This window comes from Aquarana catesbeiana, linkage group LG05 (genome assembly GCF_042186555.1).
Source record: "Aquarana catesbeiana isolate 2022-GZ linkage group LG05, ASM4218655v1, whole genome shotgun sequence".
In the NCBI taxonomy this organism is placed as follows: Eukaryota; Metazoa; Chordata; class Amphibia; order Anura; family Ranidae; genus Aquarana; species Aquarana catesbeiana.
Window position 1 is genome coordinate 26,800,973 of NC_133328.1, and position 21,448 is coordinate 26,822,420.

Below are 21,448 nucleotides of genomic sequence, written 5' to 3' on the forward strand. Positions count from 1 at the left end.
TTCCAAAATTCGAAAATTCAGAAATGCGAAAATCCGATAATAAAGGAAAATCCGAAAATTCAAAAGAACGAAAATCCCAAAATCCCGAAATTTGAAATAATTAACTATTAAATTCTAGGTATTGGAATTTCCTTTCAAATTTGGCTGTTAGTGAACGTAACGAATACGAATTTATCCAAAATTACGAATTATCCGTTATAACGAATGCCGTATCTAAACGAATGGAACGGAACGAAATAATAATAAATAATGATAATAATACGTTTATTCTTATTATTATTTATTATTATTAATTCATTACGTTCCATTCGTTTAGATACGGCATTTGTTATAACGGATAATTCGTAATTTTGGATAAATTCGTATTCGTTACGTTCACTAACAGCCAAATTTGAAAGGAAATTCCAATACCTATAATTTAATAGTTAGTTATTATTTCTGATTTTCCCTCTCTTGAATTTTCTGATTTTCATTCTCATTATTGGATTTCGAAATTCTGCATTTCCGAAATTTCAAATTCCCGCATTTCAGAATATTCAGAAAAATTTGAGAATTCGGATATTTCCGAATAAACGAATTTGGCCTAATTCAATAAAAAACGAATTTGGAACTAAAGGAATTGCACGTGTCTATCAGAGATCAAAGCACATATGAATGAACCCTAACCGGCGAACTACTTGCCACAAAATCACATACCTGTACGCCATTTTGCTCAAGTGGTTGTACCGGGGTACCGTTTTTTAGAACCGACTTATAGACCCCAGATTCCTCCATAAAGAGTCCCTGTCACCGCCTATTACTGTCACAAGGGATGTTTACAGGTTTCTCATTCCTTGTGACAGCAATAAAAGTGATCAGAATTTTTTTCTTTTTTAAAAGGGACAGTGTAAAATAAATAAATAAAAAAATACGAATTTTTTTTTTTAAAGCGCCCCATCCCTCCGTACTCAAAGCAATCGCATACGTAAGTCGCGCCCGCGCATGTAAACGGTGTTCAAACCACACATGTGAGGTATCGCCGCGATCGTTAGAGCAAGAGCAATAATTCTGGTGCAAGACCTCCTCTGTATTTCTAAACAGGTAACCGTTAAAAAAATTGTAAAATGTCGCCTATGGAGATTTTTAAGTACCGTAGATTGTCGCCATTCCACAAGCGTGCGTAAATTTAAAGCGTGACATGTTAGGTATCTATTTACTCGGCGTAACATCATCTTTCACATTATACAAAAACATTGGGCTAACTTTAGCGTTTAGTTTTTTTTTTTTTTTTAATTCATTAAAGTGTATTTTTTCCAAAGAAAAATTGCGTTTGAAAGACCGCTGCGCATATACAGTGTGACATAAAGTATTGCAACAACCGCTTTGCAATGACTTAATATAATCACTTTGAGTGCAAAAGGGCTCCATTCCCACATTGCACTGCTTTGAAAAAAAATCTTGCAGGCTACATTGACTGCATTTTTTCAATTTAAGTGTATCTACACCCAGTAGCAAAAATGTAACATACAGTAAATGCAGCATTGATTTTACCCTATATCTGTTCGGAATTTGCATATTCCTTGCAAGTCGCCTCACTACCTATGAGCGCAGACTTTGATAGTTACTTTGAAAACATGTAATGTGATGCAGATTACAGGGGGTCCCCGGGTTAGGAACAAGATAGGGACTGTAGGTTTGTTCTTAAGTCGAATTTGTTTGTAAGTCGGAACAGTAACTTTTTTAAGTGCAAATCTAGTCTCAGAGACAGGATGTAAACCCAAATCAACAGAGAAAGGCAACCGGATGGCAGGGGCGGCATGATTAGTTCAAATATGTTTTGTTTCTTTTATTTTTTTACTTTTTAATCACTTTTTTTTATTTTTATTTATTTGTAGCTTGTCGTTTACTTTTTTTTTATTTTTGTATAATTTTCTTATTTTTAATATTATTTTTCTTATTCTTTACTTTTTTTAATTACTTTTTTTTTATTTTATTAAGTTAATTATTACTATATTTCTTATTTTTATTTTATTTTTATTTTTTTTATACATTTTTTTTTCACTTAACTTTATTGCTATCACACAGGAGGAAACAATTCCCTGAGTGATAGCAATTGGAGGTGACAGGTTCTCTTTATTGACCCTGTCACCTCCAAAACAGGAGTCCAGGAGCACAGCTGAGCACAGCTCTCCCCTCTCACTGTTTTCATGGCGGCAGCGACAGGAGACAGCAGAGAGAGGTACACTGTATGGCACAGCAGGGAGATGGATGGTGAAAGCAGCCATCAGAGGCCAGGCAGGCCGGCCACGGTGCACCTTCGCGGGGCAGCGGGCGCAGGAAAGACCGGGGATCCTGGAGGCTTCGTAAGGCCGCACTAGGCCGGACAAGGCCTCGGCCACGACGGGCAGTTTTAGCGGCCTGGCAGGCCACCGGACCATACCAGGCCTGTGGATGGGCAGGCAGGATGACGAAGGGGACCCGCAGCCAAGCCAGGAATGGAGGAAAGGCTCAGGAGAGGAAGATTCGGCCAGCAGTGACGTCATTCGGGCCCCGTTCGTAAGTAGGGGTTGTTCGCAACTCGGATGTTCGTAAGTCGGGGACCCCCTGTGCCAGTCCTTCGATGTGGTGGCTGCATAAGGCTACATTCACATGGCTGCACACAGCTGTGAGCCCGTCACCCCAAAAATAATAATAATTATTAATTTATTATTATTAGTTATTATGTCTATGCAAACGGTTGGCGCTATACAAATCCTGTATAATAATAAGTAGTTCAGGAGTTGTTCATGCTTCTCTCAGGCCGGAGACTCAGAATGTGCTGACACCAAAGGCAGCCAGGCAGATTACATTTTCAGATAGTGGTCAGCGATGGAAGCTACAACAGAAAGCCTACAGTATGAAAGCCACATATGTGTGCGCTCATTCTAGTCTGCTTTGGGTCTAACGAGAAAAAAAAATGTTCTGTAGTCAACCTTTACAACATTGCCATCAGCAGGCTGCAATTGGGTACTGCACCAAACATCATCAGTAAGAATACAAGGACACCGGCGGCAAAAGCGCCCTGAGGCGATTCAGTTTGCATAGGTAGCGCTATACAAGTCACTCATTCATGCAAAAAAAAAAAAAAAAAAACACAAAAAGATGTGCAAACCTCAATTAACAAAATTGATCATTTAACACCTTATGCAGATGTTTCCATTCACAAAAATGCGATGATTGAAAATGTCAAGTGACACAAAAACAAATACACCAGTGTGTGTGTATATATAAAAACAAAATGAGAAAAATATACAGTACCTTGAAAAAAAGTATTCATACCCCTTGACATATTCCACACTTTGTCATTTTACAACTAAAACCTAAATGTAATTTATTGGGTTTTTTTTAGTGATAGACCAACACAAAGTGGCACATAATTGTGAAGTGGAAGGAAAATGATCAATGGTTTTTGATTTTTTTTTTTTTACAAATAAATATGTGAAAAGTGTGGTGTACATTTGTATTCAGCCCCCTTTACTCTGATACCCCTAACTAAAATCTAGTGGAACCAATTGCCTTCAGAAATCACCTAATTAGTAAATAGAGTCCACCTGTGTGTAATTTAATCTCAGTATTAATACAGCTGTTCTGTGAAGAGTTCAGAGGTTTGTTAGAGAACCTTAGTGAACAAGAAGCATCATGAAGGCCATGGAACACACCAGACAGGTGAGGAATAAAGTTGTTAAGAAGTTTAAAGCAGGGTTAGGTTATAAAAACAATATCCCAAGCTTTGAACATCTCACGGAGCTCTGTTCAATCCTTCATCGGAAAATGGAAAGAGTATGGCACAACTGCAAACTTACCAAGACATGGCCGTCCACCTAAACTGACAGGCCAGGCAAGGAGAGCATTCATCAGAGAAGAAGCCAAGAGGCCCATGGTAACTCTGGAGGAGCTGCAGAGATCCACAGCTCAGGTGGGAGAATCTGTCCACAGGACAACTATTAGTCGTGCTCTCCACAAATCTGGCCTTTATGGAAGAGTGGCAAGAAGAAAGACATTGTTGAAAGAAAGCCATAAAAATTGAACTTTTTGGCCTAAAAGCAAAACACTATGTGTGGCGGGAAACTAACACTGCACATCACCCTGAACACACCATCCCCACTGTGAAACATGGTGGTGGCAGCATCATGTTGTGGGGATGCTTTTCTTCAGCAGGGACAGGGAAGCTGGTCAGAGTTGATGGAAAGATGGATTCAAATACAGGGCAATCTTAGAAGAAAACCTGTTCGAGTCTGCAAAAGCATTAAGACTGGGGCGGAGGTTCACCTTCCAGCAGAACACTGACTCTAAACATACAGCCAGAGCTGCAAAGGAATGATTTATATCAAAGCATAGTCGTGTGTTAGAATAGCCCAGTCAAAGTCCAGACCTAAATTCAATTGAGAATCTGTGGCAAGACTTGAAAATTGCTGTTCAGATGCTCTCCATCCAATCTGACAGAGCTTGAGCTATTTTGCAAAGAAGAATGGGCAAAATGTCACTTTCCAGATGTGGAAAGCTGGTAGAGAAATACCCAAAAAGACTTGCAGCTGTAATTGCAGTGAAAGGGGGTTCTACAAAGTATTGACTCGGGGGGGGGGGGAATACAAATGCACGCCACACTTTTCACATATTTATTTGTAAAAAATAATTGAAAACCATTTATCATTTTCCTTCCACTTCACAATTATTGGCCACTTTGTGTTGGTCTATCACATAAAATCCCAATAAAATACATTTATGTTTTTGGTTGTAAAATGACAAAATGTGGAAAATTTCAAGGGGTATGAATACTTTTCCAAGGCACTGTTCATCGTACAGATGCACCACTTCCCAGGCAGGTTAAGGGCATCCGCCCAGCATGGTATTTGAAGAAATTTTGCATGTTGCTGCTCCTCCAAATGTAGTTAAAAAAAAAAATAATCTCTAGTTTAGTACATGTCCCCCAAAGCAATACCCAGCCCACCATGCCATGTGTTTGACAACTAGGGCCAGTTTATTATCTTTAGAGGGTCTGGACTGTGGCCAGTGGGAGTAGAAAATGTCCTGGAATAGTGCTCCATCATTGGTGTCAGTGGCAGGAATTATGCCCCATTGTTAATGTCAGTGGGAGGAATAGTGCCCCAAGGGCTGGATAAAGGCAAGCAAAGGGCCGCATCCAACCCCCAGGCCACAGTTTGGAGACCACTGGTCTAGAAAATGGTCTTTACAGTTCAACATTTGGCTCCCTTTGACTTTGGTAGGGTTCAGATTCAGCACCTGAACTTTAGTAATGATCACCTCAAACTGAACCCAGGTATGTTCAGATCATCACTATCCAGGACTAACATATTGATGGCCATGTATCTTCTTGAACATAAAGTATATCTAAAAGCAATAGCTTATAAATCATTATTTTCATAACAGTTATTACATAAGGTTTTGAAAATGTGGCCATGCACATTAGGCTTTTAGACCCATATTTTAAGAGCAGCAGGCATAAAAAAATAATGTCCAAAAGGTGTGTTCGGAGAGGAGCTTATGAGCAAGATTGACGCTTGTAATGTGCCTGAATGCACCTGAATGCACGCAAATGGTTGTAAATGTATTCCAGTGGCTAGAATAAATGACTATTCTGGCAGTTTAGAATGAGTTTATGCTCATACACTTCTAAACTCCATACGCCTGTAAACTCAAAAAAGTGCGTAATTATGCACCAATACAAGTATTTTTCTGCTTGATTTTACTACCATTTCCTGGCAGAAAGATACAACGTAGACAGGAGTACTCATTCACACGGGCATATGAATATTTTCTGCATGCAACACAGGTTCTTCCTGGGGATAGCAGAAGATCCTCTGCAAAATATGTGCCTAAAGTACTTGCATTGAGACATGTACAATTCTTCTTTCATTCCAATGACTGACTATTCATCTTTCCTTTTTTTCTTCCTTTCTCTTTCTTTCCTTCTTTTTTCCCCCTTCTTTTCTTTCCTTTTCTTTTTTCCTTTCCTTTCCTTTTCTTTTTTATTCCTTTCTTTTTTTTCCTTTTCTTTCTTTCTTTCTTTCTTTCTTTCTTTCTTTCTTTCTTTCTTTCTTTCTTTCTTTCTTTCTTTCGTTCTTTTTTTCGTTCTTTTTTTCGTTCTTTCTTTCCCTTCCCTTCTTTTTTTCCTCCTTCTCTTTCCTTTTTTTTTTTTTTTACTTTTCTTTCTTTTTTCTTTTTTTTTTTCTTTCTTTCTCATCTAGTAAGCCTCATATCTTGTACCTACCTATGTAGGGTTTTTTACTCTTTGCTCACTCTTTTTTTTTTTTTTACTTCTTTTCTTTCCTTTTCTTTTTATTCCACTTATTTTCTTAACTTTTTTTTGCTTCTTTTCTTTACTTTTTTCTTCTTCTTCTTGTCTTTCGTTTTCTTTTTTCCCTGTGTTTTTCTTTTTTTTTTTTTCTTTTCTTTTACTTTTTTTTCTTTTATTCTCTTTTATTCTCTTTTTCCTTTTCTTTCCTTCTCATCTAGTAAGCCCCATATATTGTACCTACCTATGTAAGGTTATTTAATCTTTGCTCACTCTTTCTGTATCTTGCTGCAACTGTCTATTTTTGAGTATAGGAATTAACGCTCTACCTTTTGCAAAGATTAGTAGCAAAGTTAACAATTCAGAGAATCGTGAGTAATAATTAAAAAATCTGACAACAAACAAAATATCAACAGATTATTACTTTTTTTGTAAACTCGGATGTGAAACAAAATCTAATAAAGTAAAATCATAGCCTAGATTGTAAGCTCTAAGGAGCAGGGCCCTCTGATTCCTCCTGTATTGAATTGTAGTGTAACTGTACTCTCTGCCCTCATATTGTAAAGTGCTGTGCAAATTGTTGGCGCTATATAAATCCTGTATAATAATAATAGCCACCTAAATTCGGGATGGAAAAAAAAAACCTACAGTTAGGCTTCTCTGCACTTTCTTCAAGGATAAAATTCATGTTTGGTTAAGTGCTGGTTCACACTGGGGCGATCTGTCAGGTGACTTAGCCACCTGAAAAGTCGCGCTTCATGCAGTGCAATGGAACCGTCCTAATGGGAGCGACTTGAGTCGCTCCGAATTAGAAAAAGGTTCCTGTACTACTTGGGGGCAACTTCGGAGCGGCTTGCATTGAAGTCGTTTTGCATGCCAGGTTGCGCTGGGTGGGGTGGCTTCAGAGTTGGATGACTTTGAAGCCGCCCCAGTGTGAACCAGCAATTTTTCAGTATTAGGCGCACAATGTATCATTCACAAATATTTGTGGGTGGAAAAAAATAAATTTTGTAAAACATCCATAAACATACAGTACATGTACATGTAAAATCTGCAGTTCTGTGCAGCCCTGGGCGCAGCTTGTCCTACTTTTTTGCACAGCTAAAGGCAATGCAAATTGATTTCTATAGTGCTGCATTGAGATATACACAAAACTATATGTTGTATGCATCTTAACCCCTTTTTATTTGCACGTGTGAATGAGCCCTAATATGTCAGTATGTATGAAACCTTAATAAAATAATCTTACATTCGCCTTCATTTTTGTATTGTAGTAAGAAGCCAAAGAAACCACCAAGAAGGCAAAACAACCGCCTGAAACCGCTAACCTTGGCTTACGATGGAGATGCGGACATGTAAAAAAAAAAAACTTGTGCAAAACCTGGAAAAGCAAAATATACATTCCATCTGTTGCATATTAGAAATGATCAGACAAGGACAAAGAGTCAATGTTCAGAGAAGAAAAGGACGTCTTTAAGGAAAAAGGAAAGGATACATTGATTATAAAGGAACAGGCAGTAATATGGCGGAATGCTAAAGCACAGTTCTCACTGCTACTAAATTGGACGGTCTTGAACCTGAGGACTTGATCGTGAAGTGAAAACCATCTCACTGTAATTATAACCACAAACAGACCTGAAATAAAACTAAACCAGGCATCCTAACCTATTCTCTAACCAATACTCATGAACTTGCGCCATGCGATCAGCCACCGACCGAACAAATGATAATCTCCTGCTTGTCATCGGAATTAATTAGGTTTGCTGTAAATAATACAATATAAAGACGTTCAGTATTCAAATAGTTTACAAAATACATATTCCATTTGACATCAATATGGGACCACAATTCGGGTCACTCTCCTATGCCACGGTACACATCAATAAAAGTGTCCTGTAATGCAGTATTTTATATTATCTCTGACCAAGTACCCACTTGTAAATTGGACCATGTTTTTACTTTCTCTAACTCTCCTAATGTTGCCTACATCATTTTTTTGCTGTATGTAAGGCAAGAATTGCACTATATTAGTGCAGCATGATATGCACTTAACTAGTATTGCCATAGAAAATGCCTCTTTTCAGAAGGGATGGTGTCTTGTGCTAGAAGTGTCACGTAGACATTTAAAGCAGAATTAAAGAATTTTTTTTTATAATTTTTTTAATGCAAAGACTCAGAAATTGCAAGTTAAACATTTTACATGGATTTATACGTGAAACACTATGTTACTTTTGCATTATCCATATTTCGTATTGTCCATGGTTTATGCCAATTTAGATAAAGGTGTGGAAATTCTACGACCTCTAGGCTGTGCAGCTTGCAAAGCTCTAGCCAAGAGGTCATAAAGATAATCAGGTTATTCATATTTCATATTGTCCTTAGTTTATATTATCCATATGCCGTATTGTAGAGGATCTTCCTCAACATTAGCAGGATGTTCTCAGGAGGGACATGAAACTGGAACGCAGTAGGGCAGTTCTCCCTCCTCTCTCGTTCTCTTATCAGCCACTTGTTACTTATTTTAAATGCTGTCAATCAAAAGAGAAGGCAGAACACAGTATAGAACTGGGAGGAGCCACATTTTGGGGAGTGCTAGTCTTTAATCCTTATGCCAATTTCACTGAAGGTGTGAAACGTCTACAAACTCTGGGCTGTGCAGCCTGCAGAGCTCAAGCCAAGAGGTCATAGAGACTCTCAGGTCCTGTTCTAGGCCATAGAGTGTGGAAACAACCTCTGGGCTCATGCCATGCCAAGAGGTCATAGAGAAAATCAAGTCCTTCTCTAGGCCTAAAGGCGTGGAAAGTCTACAACTTGTGGGCTATGCAGCTTGCAAAGCTCAAGACAAGGGGTCATAGAGAATTCCAGGTCCTGCCCTAGGCCTGAAGGTTTGGAAAGTCTATGATCTCTGGGCTGTGCAGCTTGCAAAGTTCAAGCTAAGAGGTAATAAAGAATCCCAGGTCATGCTCTAGTCCTGCAGGTGTGGAAAGACTACAACCTCTGGGCTGTGCAGCCCGCAAAGGTCAAGCTTTGGGTCATAGAGAATCTCAGGTCCTGTTCGAGGCCTTAGGGTGTGGAAAGTCAACAACCTCTGGGCTCATTCCATGCCAAGAGGTCATAGAGAAAATCAAGCCCTGCTTTAGGCCTAAAGGTGTGGAAAGTCTATGAGTTCTGGGATGTGCAACCTGCAAACCTCAAGCCAAGGGGTCATAGAGAATTCCAGGTCCTGCCCTAGTCCTGAAGATTTGGAACGTCTATGACCTCTGGGCTGTGCAGCTTGCAAAGTTCAAGCCAAGAGGTCATAGAGAATCCCAGGTCATGCTCCAGTCCTGAAGGTGTGGAAAGCCTAAAACCTCTGGGTTGTGCAGCCTGCAAAGCTCAAGCAAGAGGTCATAGAGAATCCAAGGTCCTGCTCTAGGCCTGACATTGTGGGAAATCTATGACCTCTGGCTGGGCAGCCTGCAAAGCTCAAGCCAAGAGGTCATAGAGACTCTCAGGTCCTGTTCTAGGCCATAGAGTGTGGAAACAACCTCTGGGCTCATGCCATGCCAAGAGGTCATAGAGAAAATCAAGTCCTTCTCTAGGCCTAAAGGCGTGGAAAGTCTACAACTTGTGGGCTATGCAGCTTGCAAAGCTCAAGACAAGGGGTCATAGAGAATTCCAGGTCCTGCCCTAGGCCTGAAGGTTTGGAAAGTCTATGACCTCTGGGCTGTGCAGCTTGCAAAGTTCAAGCTAAGAGGTAATAAAGAATCCCAGGTCATGCTCTAGTCCTGCAGGTGTGGAAAGACTACAACCTCTGGGCTGTGCAGCCCGCAAAGGTCAAGCTTTGGGTCATAGAGAATCTCAGGTCCTGTTCGAGGCCTTAGGGTGTGGAAAGTCAACAACCTCTGGGCTCATTCCATGCCAAGAGGTCATAGAGAGAATCAAGCCCTGCTTTAGGCCTAAAGGTGTGGAAAGTCTATGAGTTCTGGGATGTGCAACCTGCAAACCTCAAGCCAAGGGGTCATAGAGAATTCCAGGTCCTGCCCTAGTCCTGAAGATTTGGAACGTCTATGACCTCTGGGCTGTGCAGCTTGCAAAGTTCAAGCCAAGAGGTCATAGAGAATCCCAGGTCATGCTCCAGTCCTGAAGGTGTGGAAAGCCTAAAACCTCTGGGTTGTGCAGCCTGCAAAGCTCAAGCAAGAGGTCATAGAGAATCCAAGGTCCTGCTCTAGGCCTGACATTGTGGGAAATCTATGACCTCTGGCTGGGCAGCCTGCAAAGCTCAAGCCTAAAGGTCATAGAGAATCTCAGGTCCTGCTCTAGGCCGGCAAAGCAGCTGAGAGAATTTTTGTAATAGCCACAAAACACTTAGCTGTGTATTTTTTGAAAATGTGCAGAGCTATTTATTCTGTATAAGTGCATGCTCTGAGCGAATGGGGGCAAAATGGAATGTTGCAAGGCTACTTTCTCTCTAAATCAAATGTTATTTATGTATGTATTTTGCATATATATCCTAATTTCATTTTACATTGTTATTTTTATAAAAAAAACAAGTTAAGAACCATTACAGTAAAAAAATTTCATTAAAGGAGGGTACCACTTTACTATTCGACTTGGAGAGAAAATATAATTTGATTTAGCCCCCATTCCAAAAGAACAAATTTAGATGCAGTTTTACTGGACGAATAGCCCTGCGAGTGTGCAGTCTTGCACTAAATTTAATTTGCAATTTCAGAGTTTTTGCATTAAAAAACAAACAAAAACTTATGTTCTGCTTTAAGGGAAATAAAAAAAAAAAGTGTTGAAAACCAGGATGAGAGTAGAGTTTCTGTACCGGGGTCAATATTGTGTATATACAATAGCCATTTTCTAGTTAGAACTTGTGTCTCTTGTTTTGGAACCCCCCCACCCGTCCATCCCTCCTTCCTTATTTATACTTAACTTATTTTCATGATGTATTCTTGAAAAATGTGTCTGTACAGTTCGTAAATAGATAGGCACACCATACAGAGGAAGCCTGTATATGGGCCCAGGACTTTTTGAAAACGATATCATTAATACTTTTTTTTTTAATATGATGCAAGAGCCAAATATTGCTGCGAAGGGGAATTAACAGCTATTGCTCCGTGAATTTACATATCCTGAAAGAAACCACACAAAAAGTCCTAAAACTTAAAAAAAAAAACTCAAATTATTATTATTATTATTTTTAAAATCTTGTAGTTAGAAATCATTTTTCATTTTTTGTTTAATTAGGGGAACTCGTTTTTTTTTTGGCCTGTTGAATGGAAATAAAGGGAACTTTTTAGAAAGCAACCCGTCCCATGTGCCAGGGAAATTTTTTATAATCTGACCTTGGCTGCAAGATTCCTACAATAGTTTAAAAATATAAACAAAGGGCACCACCATCTGAGTGTAGCAATTTATTTGAAAAGCATAAAGAATAAAATATAATGCATTCACATATAGAAGTTAAAAACAGACACAGGAGGGATGATGTGCCTGTTTTTAACTTCTATATATCATCCAATATGCTTTTTAGATAAGTTACTACACTCAGATGGTGGTGACCTTTGTTTATACCTCACACCTAACCAAAAACCCTGTTCCTTATGATCAGCTGAAGCCAATCAACGAATACTGGGTGGGGGCTCTCCTGGAGAGAAACCCCCCCCAGGGCAGGGGAGGAAGGAACCTAATGGCCACACATCCTCCTCCTAGACCTAGACAGCCATGTTGATATATTTCAATAACCTGAGATGATTATCCCTAAAGTAGAGTTATCTTCTTCAATAAACTCGTAAATCCTGGGTGACCTACCACCGGCGCTTGGACAGTTATTGAATGGCCTTAGAAGGGTTTATCTGCAGTGAAGGAAAAATATTCTTGAGATGGTTTGGTTTATTTGTTTCACACCCTATTTTTTTTTGTGCTGTCCATCCCTGCTCTCTTTGTATGTTTTTTTTTTTCCTCCAAACTCCATAATGGATTTTGCTGAAAGAAATATCCAATTATTTTAAGGGGACATATGAATGTGCAAGCATTGATTTTCAAAGGATCTGTAATAGCAGTGATCTCTGGCAGTCTCATGTAACAAGTCTTTGGTCTGTGACTTGCTCCTGAACTAGGTCTCCAGCATCTCCTGTGGAATGTCCGCAGTCCCTGGCCGTCTCTTGTCGCATGCCCGTTCTTTGGCCATCTCCTGTTGCGTGTCTGCATTCTTTGGCAGCTTTCTGTAACATTTATGTTTACTGAAAATTAGGTGTGGCCCTTTGGTGATATGAGGCCCCCTATTCAATGTAAGTAGACCATACTAATAATGGTAAAAGAGGCTCTAAACCAAGCCAAGAAGGGCTTGAAGCACTGACATTGAAACAGAACTGCTGATTGTCCTTAACTATGATCCATCCCCAAATGTGCAGAGGTGACAAGAAGGGAGACATAAACCAGGAAAAAGCAGATGTTGAGACTTGGTGCTGTGCCCCCCTTACCCAGTTGCCCTAGGCACTGATTAAGTGTGCAAATAGGAAACTTTTTGATGCGTATATCTTATTTAAGCTAAAAGTCCACCACTAGTACAATATATAGGCATTAATCCCCACATGTGAATAAGTGAGTCCAAAAAGATGTATGCATCCAAACAAAAGTCCCAAATTCAAAAGAGAAAGTGACTCCAAAATAGAGGTGACTCTAAAAAATCTTCATCCACACAGTGTCAATTTTCCACTTTAAGGAAGCCACCCCTCAGTGCTCCATCACCATATGCGCTACTGAACATGCTTAGAGAAGTCAGTATGCACCTGTGTATATGAGAGCTGACATGGAGCAGAATAACCCTCCTCCTGTATGGCAAATTATTTATTCAGGCTCCAATTTACTGAAGAAAAATAACACAAAGAAAAACATAGTTTAAAACTGCAAACTAAAATTTTATTAAAATACTCAGCATGCTCACAAAGATAAAAACAAGAGCGCTTGTAGTATGATAAAGCTGGTCCTGGGACTCAGGCGGGCCGATTTCGGGTATCGGAATGCATGGTGACGTCACAAACATCAGCTCCGCCCTATGTGTTTCGTCACATATTAAGCCTTCTGGGGTGTTTACACTGAAGATAATTCCTTTTGACATTGGCTGTCCCTACAATAAAAATAGGTGCATCTACAAGAGGGGAAATAAGCAAATCTGAATCACCCTGCATCAGTTTCCTTTTCTTTGTGCATGCTATACATAACCATACATGATATGTTATTTCTTAATATTTATGTTGGTTTATAACAAAGCAAAACATTTCTAAGTTCTTATACTGTTCTTTTAGCTTTTAATCCAGTGGTCTTAAAATGATGACAAGAAATGATTTATAGAATTATCTAAAGCTAAAAACTGAACTGTAAGTTATAATTCTTCATCTTTTGTAGACACTAAATGTATTTTATATTGATTATGGCCTGTCCAGTAAAAAAAATGTTGCATAACTACGAATCACAATCCCTGCCTAGTTGTGCCCTTCTATTACCCCCCTGTTATTGATCCCTCTTTTCATGAAGGCAAGAGCTACAAGGGGATTTATTGGTTTATTGAGTTGGTGGAGTGCTGCTTTAGAAGTCAGCAACACAGCACTTGCCAATCAATCCTTACATACCATGCTGCATACAGAAACAGCAAAGAAAAACATAATTCAGATTTTATTTTTATACTTTCACTCTAGATAGCTTTTCATTTTTTATTTGCATGGAGATCACCTTCATATTTTAGGATACTTCTATGCGGCTGATACAGTTGGCACAGGTCGACCTGTAATTACCAATACAAAGGAGTAACTTAAAAAAAATGTATAGGGAAAAATCTGAAGCATTGCTTCTAATCTCTCAAAAAATCTCTCTTCTATCAAAAAGGGGCGGACATAATTGCATATTCAATTTGTAGGGTGTGTATAGCCCAAATGTTTGTTTTGGATAGAGTAAGGAAGGGTAAAGCCCCTATCGGCCTATTTTTTGCTGTCGGTGTGTGTTTGCAAAAATTTTCCCTCCCTTACTGTCCTGGAGGATCAACAGGTATTGTGTGGAAGTTGTCCGAAATAGGGGGGGGGGGGGTTAATCTTAGACAGTTGTCACCAGAAAATTTGGGTGATCCGATGACAACTCCAAAATTGTTTACATTGTGATCATGCTGGCCACTGTCAGAGAGAGAAAGAAAGTGAGAACAGACAGCAACAAAAAAACGAATGTCTAATAAGACAGCCACACCAAGTCCAAAAAATCTATTAACACTTGTGTTAGTTTATAACAAGAAAACTAAAAACAGGCAACATGTTTCCGGCCCCCTAACCACATACACCTTTTGAGAAGAAGAGAAAATTCTTGGAGCCCCCAAAACCCATTTAATTTTTTCTCTTTTCTTGTTCTGAACTAACACCAGTATTATATTTTATTTTTACTTCCTTGGTCTGGTGCTCTCATTAGAATTTCAGTACCTAAATTCCAAACTCTGGGTCTCCTAGTTAAGGGGTACGCTGTTTGTGATGACAGCAGCCTCACCCAGTCCATAGGAATGCAATTGACCTTTGCATAAATTATCGATAAGTCAAATCCAGCGCCTTATCCATAGTTCTAGCAATACAAACTTGCCAGAGGGTCTAACTCTTCCCCACTCCATTCAAAACAGTAAAAAAGAGTTTTATGTTTACATACACATTATTCAACAGGCAAACTGAAAATGTTCTTTTTGTGTATATATATATATATATATATATATATATATATATATATATATATATATATATATATATATATATATATATATATATATATATATAATCTCCCCTATAACCCCTTTCAACATACAATTTCAGTTGATGGTGAATTCCACAGGAGGTGAAGTATTTCCTCTGCCTACTTTCATTTACTTGAATGTGTATTTCATAGTGTATGACGCCTCCTGCCTACAGAATGTTTATTTTTATTTGTTTTTGTTAATTTGTAAATTATGTAATCTTTGATTTTATTTTTTGTACATTTTTTTTTTTTTTTTTTACCACAAACAATGTTTTAAAAAAATTGTGTTTGTCATTCAGTTTATACAAAAGGCAAGTGAAAGTGTAATTTCCTTTTTATATCCATGTTACTTGCAAATAACTCATGTACAGTAATGCTGGCAATAAAGATCAATACATATTTACCTTTTTGTGGGTTTTTGTGCTTATTTTTTAATAATTTTTTGGTTTAATGTTATGTGTTATGAACTTACATTGGTTAGAAAAACTGCTTAGTTTAAACATAAAAGCTAAGGTCAAGAACACGGGAACACCACCTCAAACTAACAGGAGGTAAGTTCAAAACTATAAAAATATGGGATTCGCCCTTTGGGACGTTATATGAGGTGTGCACAATTGGCCGATGAAATTGACAAATATAAATACATGTATTTATTGTACCCATGTTTTTAGGGATGGAGGTGTGTCACTGGATAATACCAGACCTTTCTTTTATTTAAATTCAAAACTAACCTAAAAAAAGTATTTTTCTTTTCGATACATTTTTATTGAAGATTTTAAATACAGCAGGCAAAATAAGTATTGAACGCATTACAATTTTTCTAGGTAAATATAGTTCTAAAGGTAAACAAAGAAAATGATATGCAATATGCATTGTCATCTAAAATCAGTGATTAATGATTAGTAAACAGATGCACTCACTGTATTGCACACCCCAATACAGGCAGTCCCCGTGTTACAAACAAGATAGGGACTGTGGGTTTGTTCTTAAGTTGAATTTGTTTGTAAGTCGAAAATTGTAGATTTTATTAGTGTAGCATCAGCCAAAAAAAAATAATTTTTAAGCTTTTTCAAAAGAAATTTAATTTAGCCCAACAACTGACAGGACTCTTAAACCAAAGTTCACAGAAGATAGAGACACAGGCTCTATGCAATAATGTGACACAAAGGTATTAATGGAGGCCCATGATGCTGCTTTACAGATGACTTCTGGAGCCACATGCCGGGCTGTTGCCCACGAAGCCGCCATACCCCTGTTGGAATGTGCCGTCACTGCCTCTGGAGGAGCCAAGCCCTTAGCCCTATAAGCTTGCTGGATGGACTGGACGATCCAGGCCGCAATCGTTCTGGACGAAGCTCGCCTCCCTCTGTTACTAGAAGAGTGCAAGATAAAAAGATAGTTAGAGCGTCTAAAGGAGGAAGTAACTTGCAGGTATTCCTTCAGGATTTCACCCACATCCAGAGGAGGAACTTCAGAGGACCCAGGGTTCTGAATGTAGGTAGGACAATTTCTTGGTTCTCAAGGAACACTGAAGTAACTTTTGGGTTTGAGACAAGCATAGGGATGAGGACCACCCGGTCCGGGAAGAAAGTCAGGAAGGGTTCTTCATGACCCAAGGACCCAATCTCAGAAACCATTTTGGCCGAAGTGATGACAACTAGAAAGGCGGCCTTTGCGGAAAGGTCTTTGATAGAAAGCGGAGCGGATCCTGAGGTACTGAGGTCAGTCAGTGAGTCGAGAACAAGGGGAAGATCACATGCATGTCACACACTCTTCAATTATTTTCTTAGGTCCCAGCACTCCTTCACCTTTCACAGCACTATTCATGCCTTACATTTTCATATTTTACTGTTAATTTCACTTTTTTATTCATTATATTTTCTTACCATCGCATCCTCACACAAACAACCACTCAATATTCATTTTATCAGCTTTTCCTCTCCACACAACACTATACTATTGTAATAACAACATACACACACATCATCAAATTAACACAAACAAATAATTACAATAACATATGAACATATTAATATTAAATAAACACTTGGAACCTGATCGGCATTAATGATGAATACTTAATAAGTTCTTCATAATAGGAGACATACATTGATAATAAGCATTTGGAATCTATTTGATACTTTGCAACATGTTAGGATCTTTTAGAATCCCCTCTTGATATATTGATATCATTGCGAATTTACTGCAGGTGTTGGCCTCCCTTACCCTCTGAGGGCGTCCCTAGTGTGACTGCTTGCAAGCCGTATCCGATCAAGCCTTATCCACCTTTGTGACATGGATGGTTATGGACCCTCAGGGATCATCCAACGGTTTTAAAATTCTGGTCAGGAGATCTCTCTTTTCACCTATCAGTGGTAACTATACCTTGCATATCTGAAATTTATTACATGTTGGAACATCCCTTTTTGATATTTGAGATACTAAATATATCTCTTTATAGCAAACCAACTCCCTGAAGAAGACTGCATGGGTTGAAACGCGTTGGGGCATCATCACAACAGACCAATGATATGTGATGCTGTAATTTTGTGTTTGCATTTCTGTAATGTGGAATGTTTTTGTTATCCCCTAACCAGAGTCGACATTTTTAATGGCAACATGCCATTGACCTTCACATGTTTCCAAAAAAAAGACTTTTATACAATTTATTTTGAATTTGCCTGCATTGCTGCTTTAAAGCCCCCTGGGGTAACCTTCCCATATTACATTATTTGTTTTGGGGTGTGCGGCCCCTATGCTTCTCCTACAGTCAGGTCCATAAATATTGGGATATCGACACAATTCTAATCTTTTTGGCTCTATACACCACCACAATTGATTTGAAATGAAACGAACAAGATGTGCTTTAACTGCAGGCTTTCAGCTTTAATTTGAGGATATTTACATCCAAATCAGGTGAGCGGTGTAGGAATTACAACAGTTTGTATATGTGCCTCCCACTTTTTAAGGGACCAAAAGTAATGGGACAGAGTAACAATCATTTATCAAACTTTCACTTTTTAATACTTGGTTGCAAATCCTTTGCAGTCAATTACAGCCTGAAGTCTGGAACGCATAGACATCATCAGACGTTGGGTTTCATCCCTGGTGATGCTCTGTCAGGCCTCTACTGCAACTGTCTTCAGTTCCTGCTTGTTCTTGGGGCATTTTCCCTTCAGTTTTGTCTTCTGCAAGTGAAATTCATGCTCAATCAGATTCAGGTCAGTTGATTGACTTGGCCATTGCATAACATTCCACTTCTTTCCCTTAAAAAACTCTTTGGTTGCTTTCGCAGTATGCTTTGGGTCATTGTCCATCTGCACTGTGAAGCGCCGTCCAATGAGTTCTGAAGCATTTTGCTGAATATGAGCAGATAATATTGCCCGAAACGTTTCAGAATTCATCCTGCTGCTTTTGTCAGCAGTCACATCATCAATAAATACAAGAGAACCAGTTCCATTGACAGCCATACATGCCCACGCCATGACACTACCACCACCATGCTTCACTGATGAGGTGGTGTGCTTTGGATCATAAGCAGTTCCTTTGCTTCTCCATACTCTTCTCTTCCCATCACTCTGGTACAAGTTGATTTTGGTCTCATCTGTCCATAGGATGTTGTTCCAGAACTGTGAAGGCTTTTTTAGATGTTGTTTGGCAAACTCTAATCTGGCCTTCCTGTTTTTGAGGCTCACCAATGGTTTACATCTTGTGGTGAACCCTCTGTATTCACTCTGGTGAAGTCTTCTCTTGATTGTTGACTTTGACACACATACACCTACCTCCTGGAGAGTGTTCTTGATCTGGCCAACTGTTGTGAAGGGTGTTTTCTTCACCAGGGAAAGAATTCATCGGTCATCCACCACAGTTGTTTTCCGTGGTCTTCCGGGTCTTTTGGTGTTGCTGAGCTCACCGGTGCGTTCTTTCTTTTTAAGGATGTTCCAAACAGTTGATTTGGCCACACCCAATATTTTTGCTATCTCTCTGATGGGTTTGGTTTTTTTTTTCAGCCTAATGATGGCTTGCTTCACTGATAGTGACAGCTCTTTGGAACTCATATTGAGATTTGACAGCAAGAGATTCCAAATGCAAATAGCACACTTGAAATGAACTCTGCACCTTTTATCTGCTCCTTGTAAATGGGATAATGTGGGAATAACACACACCTGGCCATGGAACAGCTGAGTAGCCAATTGTCCCATTACTTTCGGTCCCTTAAAAAGTGGGAGGCACATATACAAACTGTTGTAATTCCTACACCGTTCACCTGATTTGGATGTAAATACCCTCTGATTAAAGCTGAAAATCTGCAGTTAAAGCACATCTTGTTCATTTCATTTCAAATCCATTGTGGTGGTGTATAGAGCCAAAAAGATTAGAATTGTGTCGATGTCCCAATATTTATGGACCTGACTGTATATGTGTCTTTCCCATGCTATATAAATTTTAAGTGGTTTAAAACCCCTTCCCCCCCGACACATGAGAGATATGTAAGATAGATTAGTCTTTAGTAGTGTACTAGATATGACCATAGAGAACAAACAAAGAAGGTTTGGAATATTGTTCAATGTTGGTTCATCTCACATGTTGATGTTATTTATAAATTGTATTTGCATTCTATGTATTTAAACCTGTATATTATCTTATCCGTTGTAGACCCCGGTGGGTTCCTGCTTTCCTCCGTGTCTCCTCGGGTGTGGGTTCGGTCCCATATGGCTTCCGGCAGGGTGGGGGAATGCAGAGGGTCTCTGTGTTCCCCCGATTACGCTCCAACAGGCGGCCGAAATATTGCCACACCTTGCCAGCGGCGTCCCTGGATCACTCTTGGATGTACGTCGTGGTGTGTGCATGGGCGGGATTCCCGTGTGTGTGCGCGGCGCATGGGACGTCACGTAATTACGGCGGAAGTGACGATGGTGATTGGGGATTTCCACCTTCCGGGACATCGAGGCAGTCACATGGTGGCCACTTCTCCAGCGGCCAGGATGCCACACCTTGGAGGTGGGGGAAGGGGTTGGCACCTGCAGCCTATTAGTTGAATTTCAGGAAGCCCTACAATTAACACTAGGTTGCATGAGGATCAAGACAGGATCCCATGCATCTCTGAACTAATGGTCACTCCACACGAATGGCTCCATGTAAGTACTTTATACAACCATGGTGGTTTCCCAGATTGCCTTTTTAGGTCACCATTTTTAGAATATACCGTACTTCAGACTTAATACTGCATCCTTGCCTCTGTTTATAGAGTCTCTGGCTTCTTGCATAGTTGTAGCCAGGTATCTTATCATATGCAATTGATGGTTTATAGCACTCACATTCATACTAGTCCATACTTAGGTACACGTTGTTATACTTTACATATGGTTTGTGCGCTTGCACTCCTTGTCACTAGATACCATCACTACCACAGCACATCTTTCATTGTTCTGTTTGACAGTCCATACTTCCTTTTCTACACACATTTTCCAACCAGCTTTCCTTTTCCTTTACATATTTTTTAATTCATTTTCATTTTACATTCATTTGCATATCACACACTCTCTTCAATTATTTCCTTAGGTCCCAGCACCCCTTCACCTTTCACAGCACTATTCATGCCTCACATTTTAATTTTTTACTGTTAATTTCACTTTTTTATTCACTATATTTTCTTACAATCATACCCTCACACAAACAACTACTCAATATTCATTTTATCAGCTTTTCATCTCCACACAACACTATACTATTGTCATAACAACATACACACACATCATCAAATTAACACAAACAAATAATTACAATAATATATGAACATATTAATATTAAATAAACACTTGGAACCTGATCGGCATTAATGACGAATACTTAATAAGTTCTTCATAATAGGAGACATACATTGATAATAAGCATTTGGAATCTATTTGATATTTTGAAACATGTTAGGATCTTTTAGAATCCCCTCTTGATATATTGATATCATTGGGAATTTGCTGCAGGTGTTGGCCTCCCCTACCCTCTGAGGGCGTCCCTAGTGTGACTGCTTGCAAGCCGCATCGGATCGAGCCTAATACACCTTTGAGACATGGATGGTTATGGACGCTCAGGGATCATCCAACGGTGTTAAAATTCTGGTCAGGAGATCTCTCTTTTCACCTTTCAGCGGTAACTATACCTTGCATATATGAAATGTAATACATGTTGGAGATACTAAATATATCTCTTTATAGCAAACCAACCCCCTGAAGAAGACCACATGGGAGACACAAATAGGATGTCGGGTGGCTGTAGATCTAAAGGCAGTCAGACACAGATAGGGGTCTCTGTAGGGGAATGTGATGAGAATGTGATTAAGAGGAAGCCCAGACGGTCTATCTGAAAATAGTTCCGATAGACCGTCCGACGGAATGTCTGAATCAGTTATAGTAGGACACTCTCACACTC

General features: G+C 39.2%; 1 protein-coding gene across 1 annotated transcript in view; it reads left to right on the forward strand.

Annotated features, from left to right (window-relative positions):
• Positions 1-15,037, forward strand: part of THSD7A (thrombospondin type 1 domain containing 7A) — a gene marked incomplete at its 5' end in the record, with an annotated part of 209,493 nt that extends 194,456 nt beyond the window's left edge. The window contains 1 exon segment of the mRNA XM_073629537.1: positions 7,546-15,037. Within this exon segment, the coding sequence (XP_073485638.1) occupies positions 7,546-7,630 (85 nt within the window).
• Positions 15,038-21,448: the final 6,411 nt, after the last annotated feature.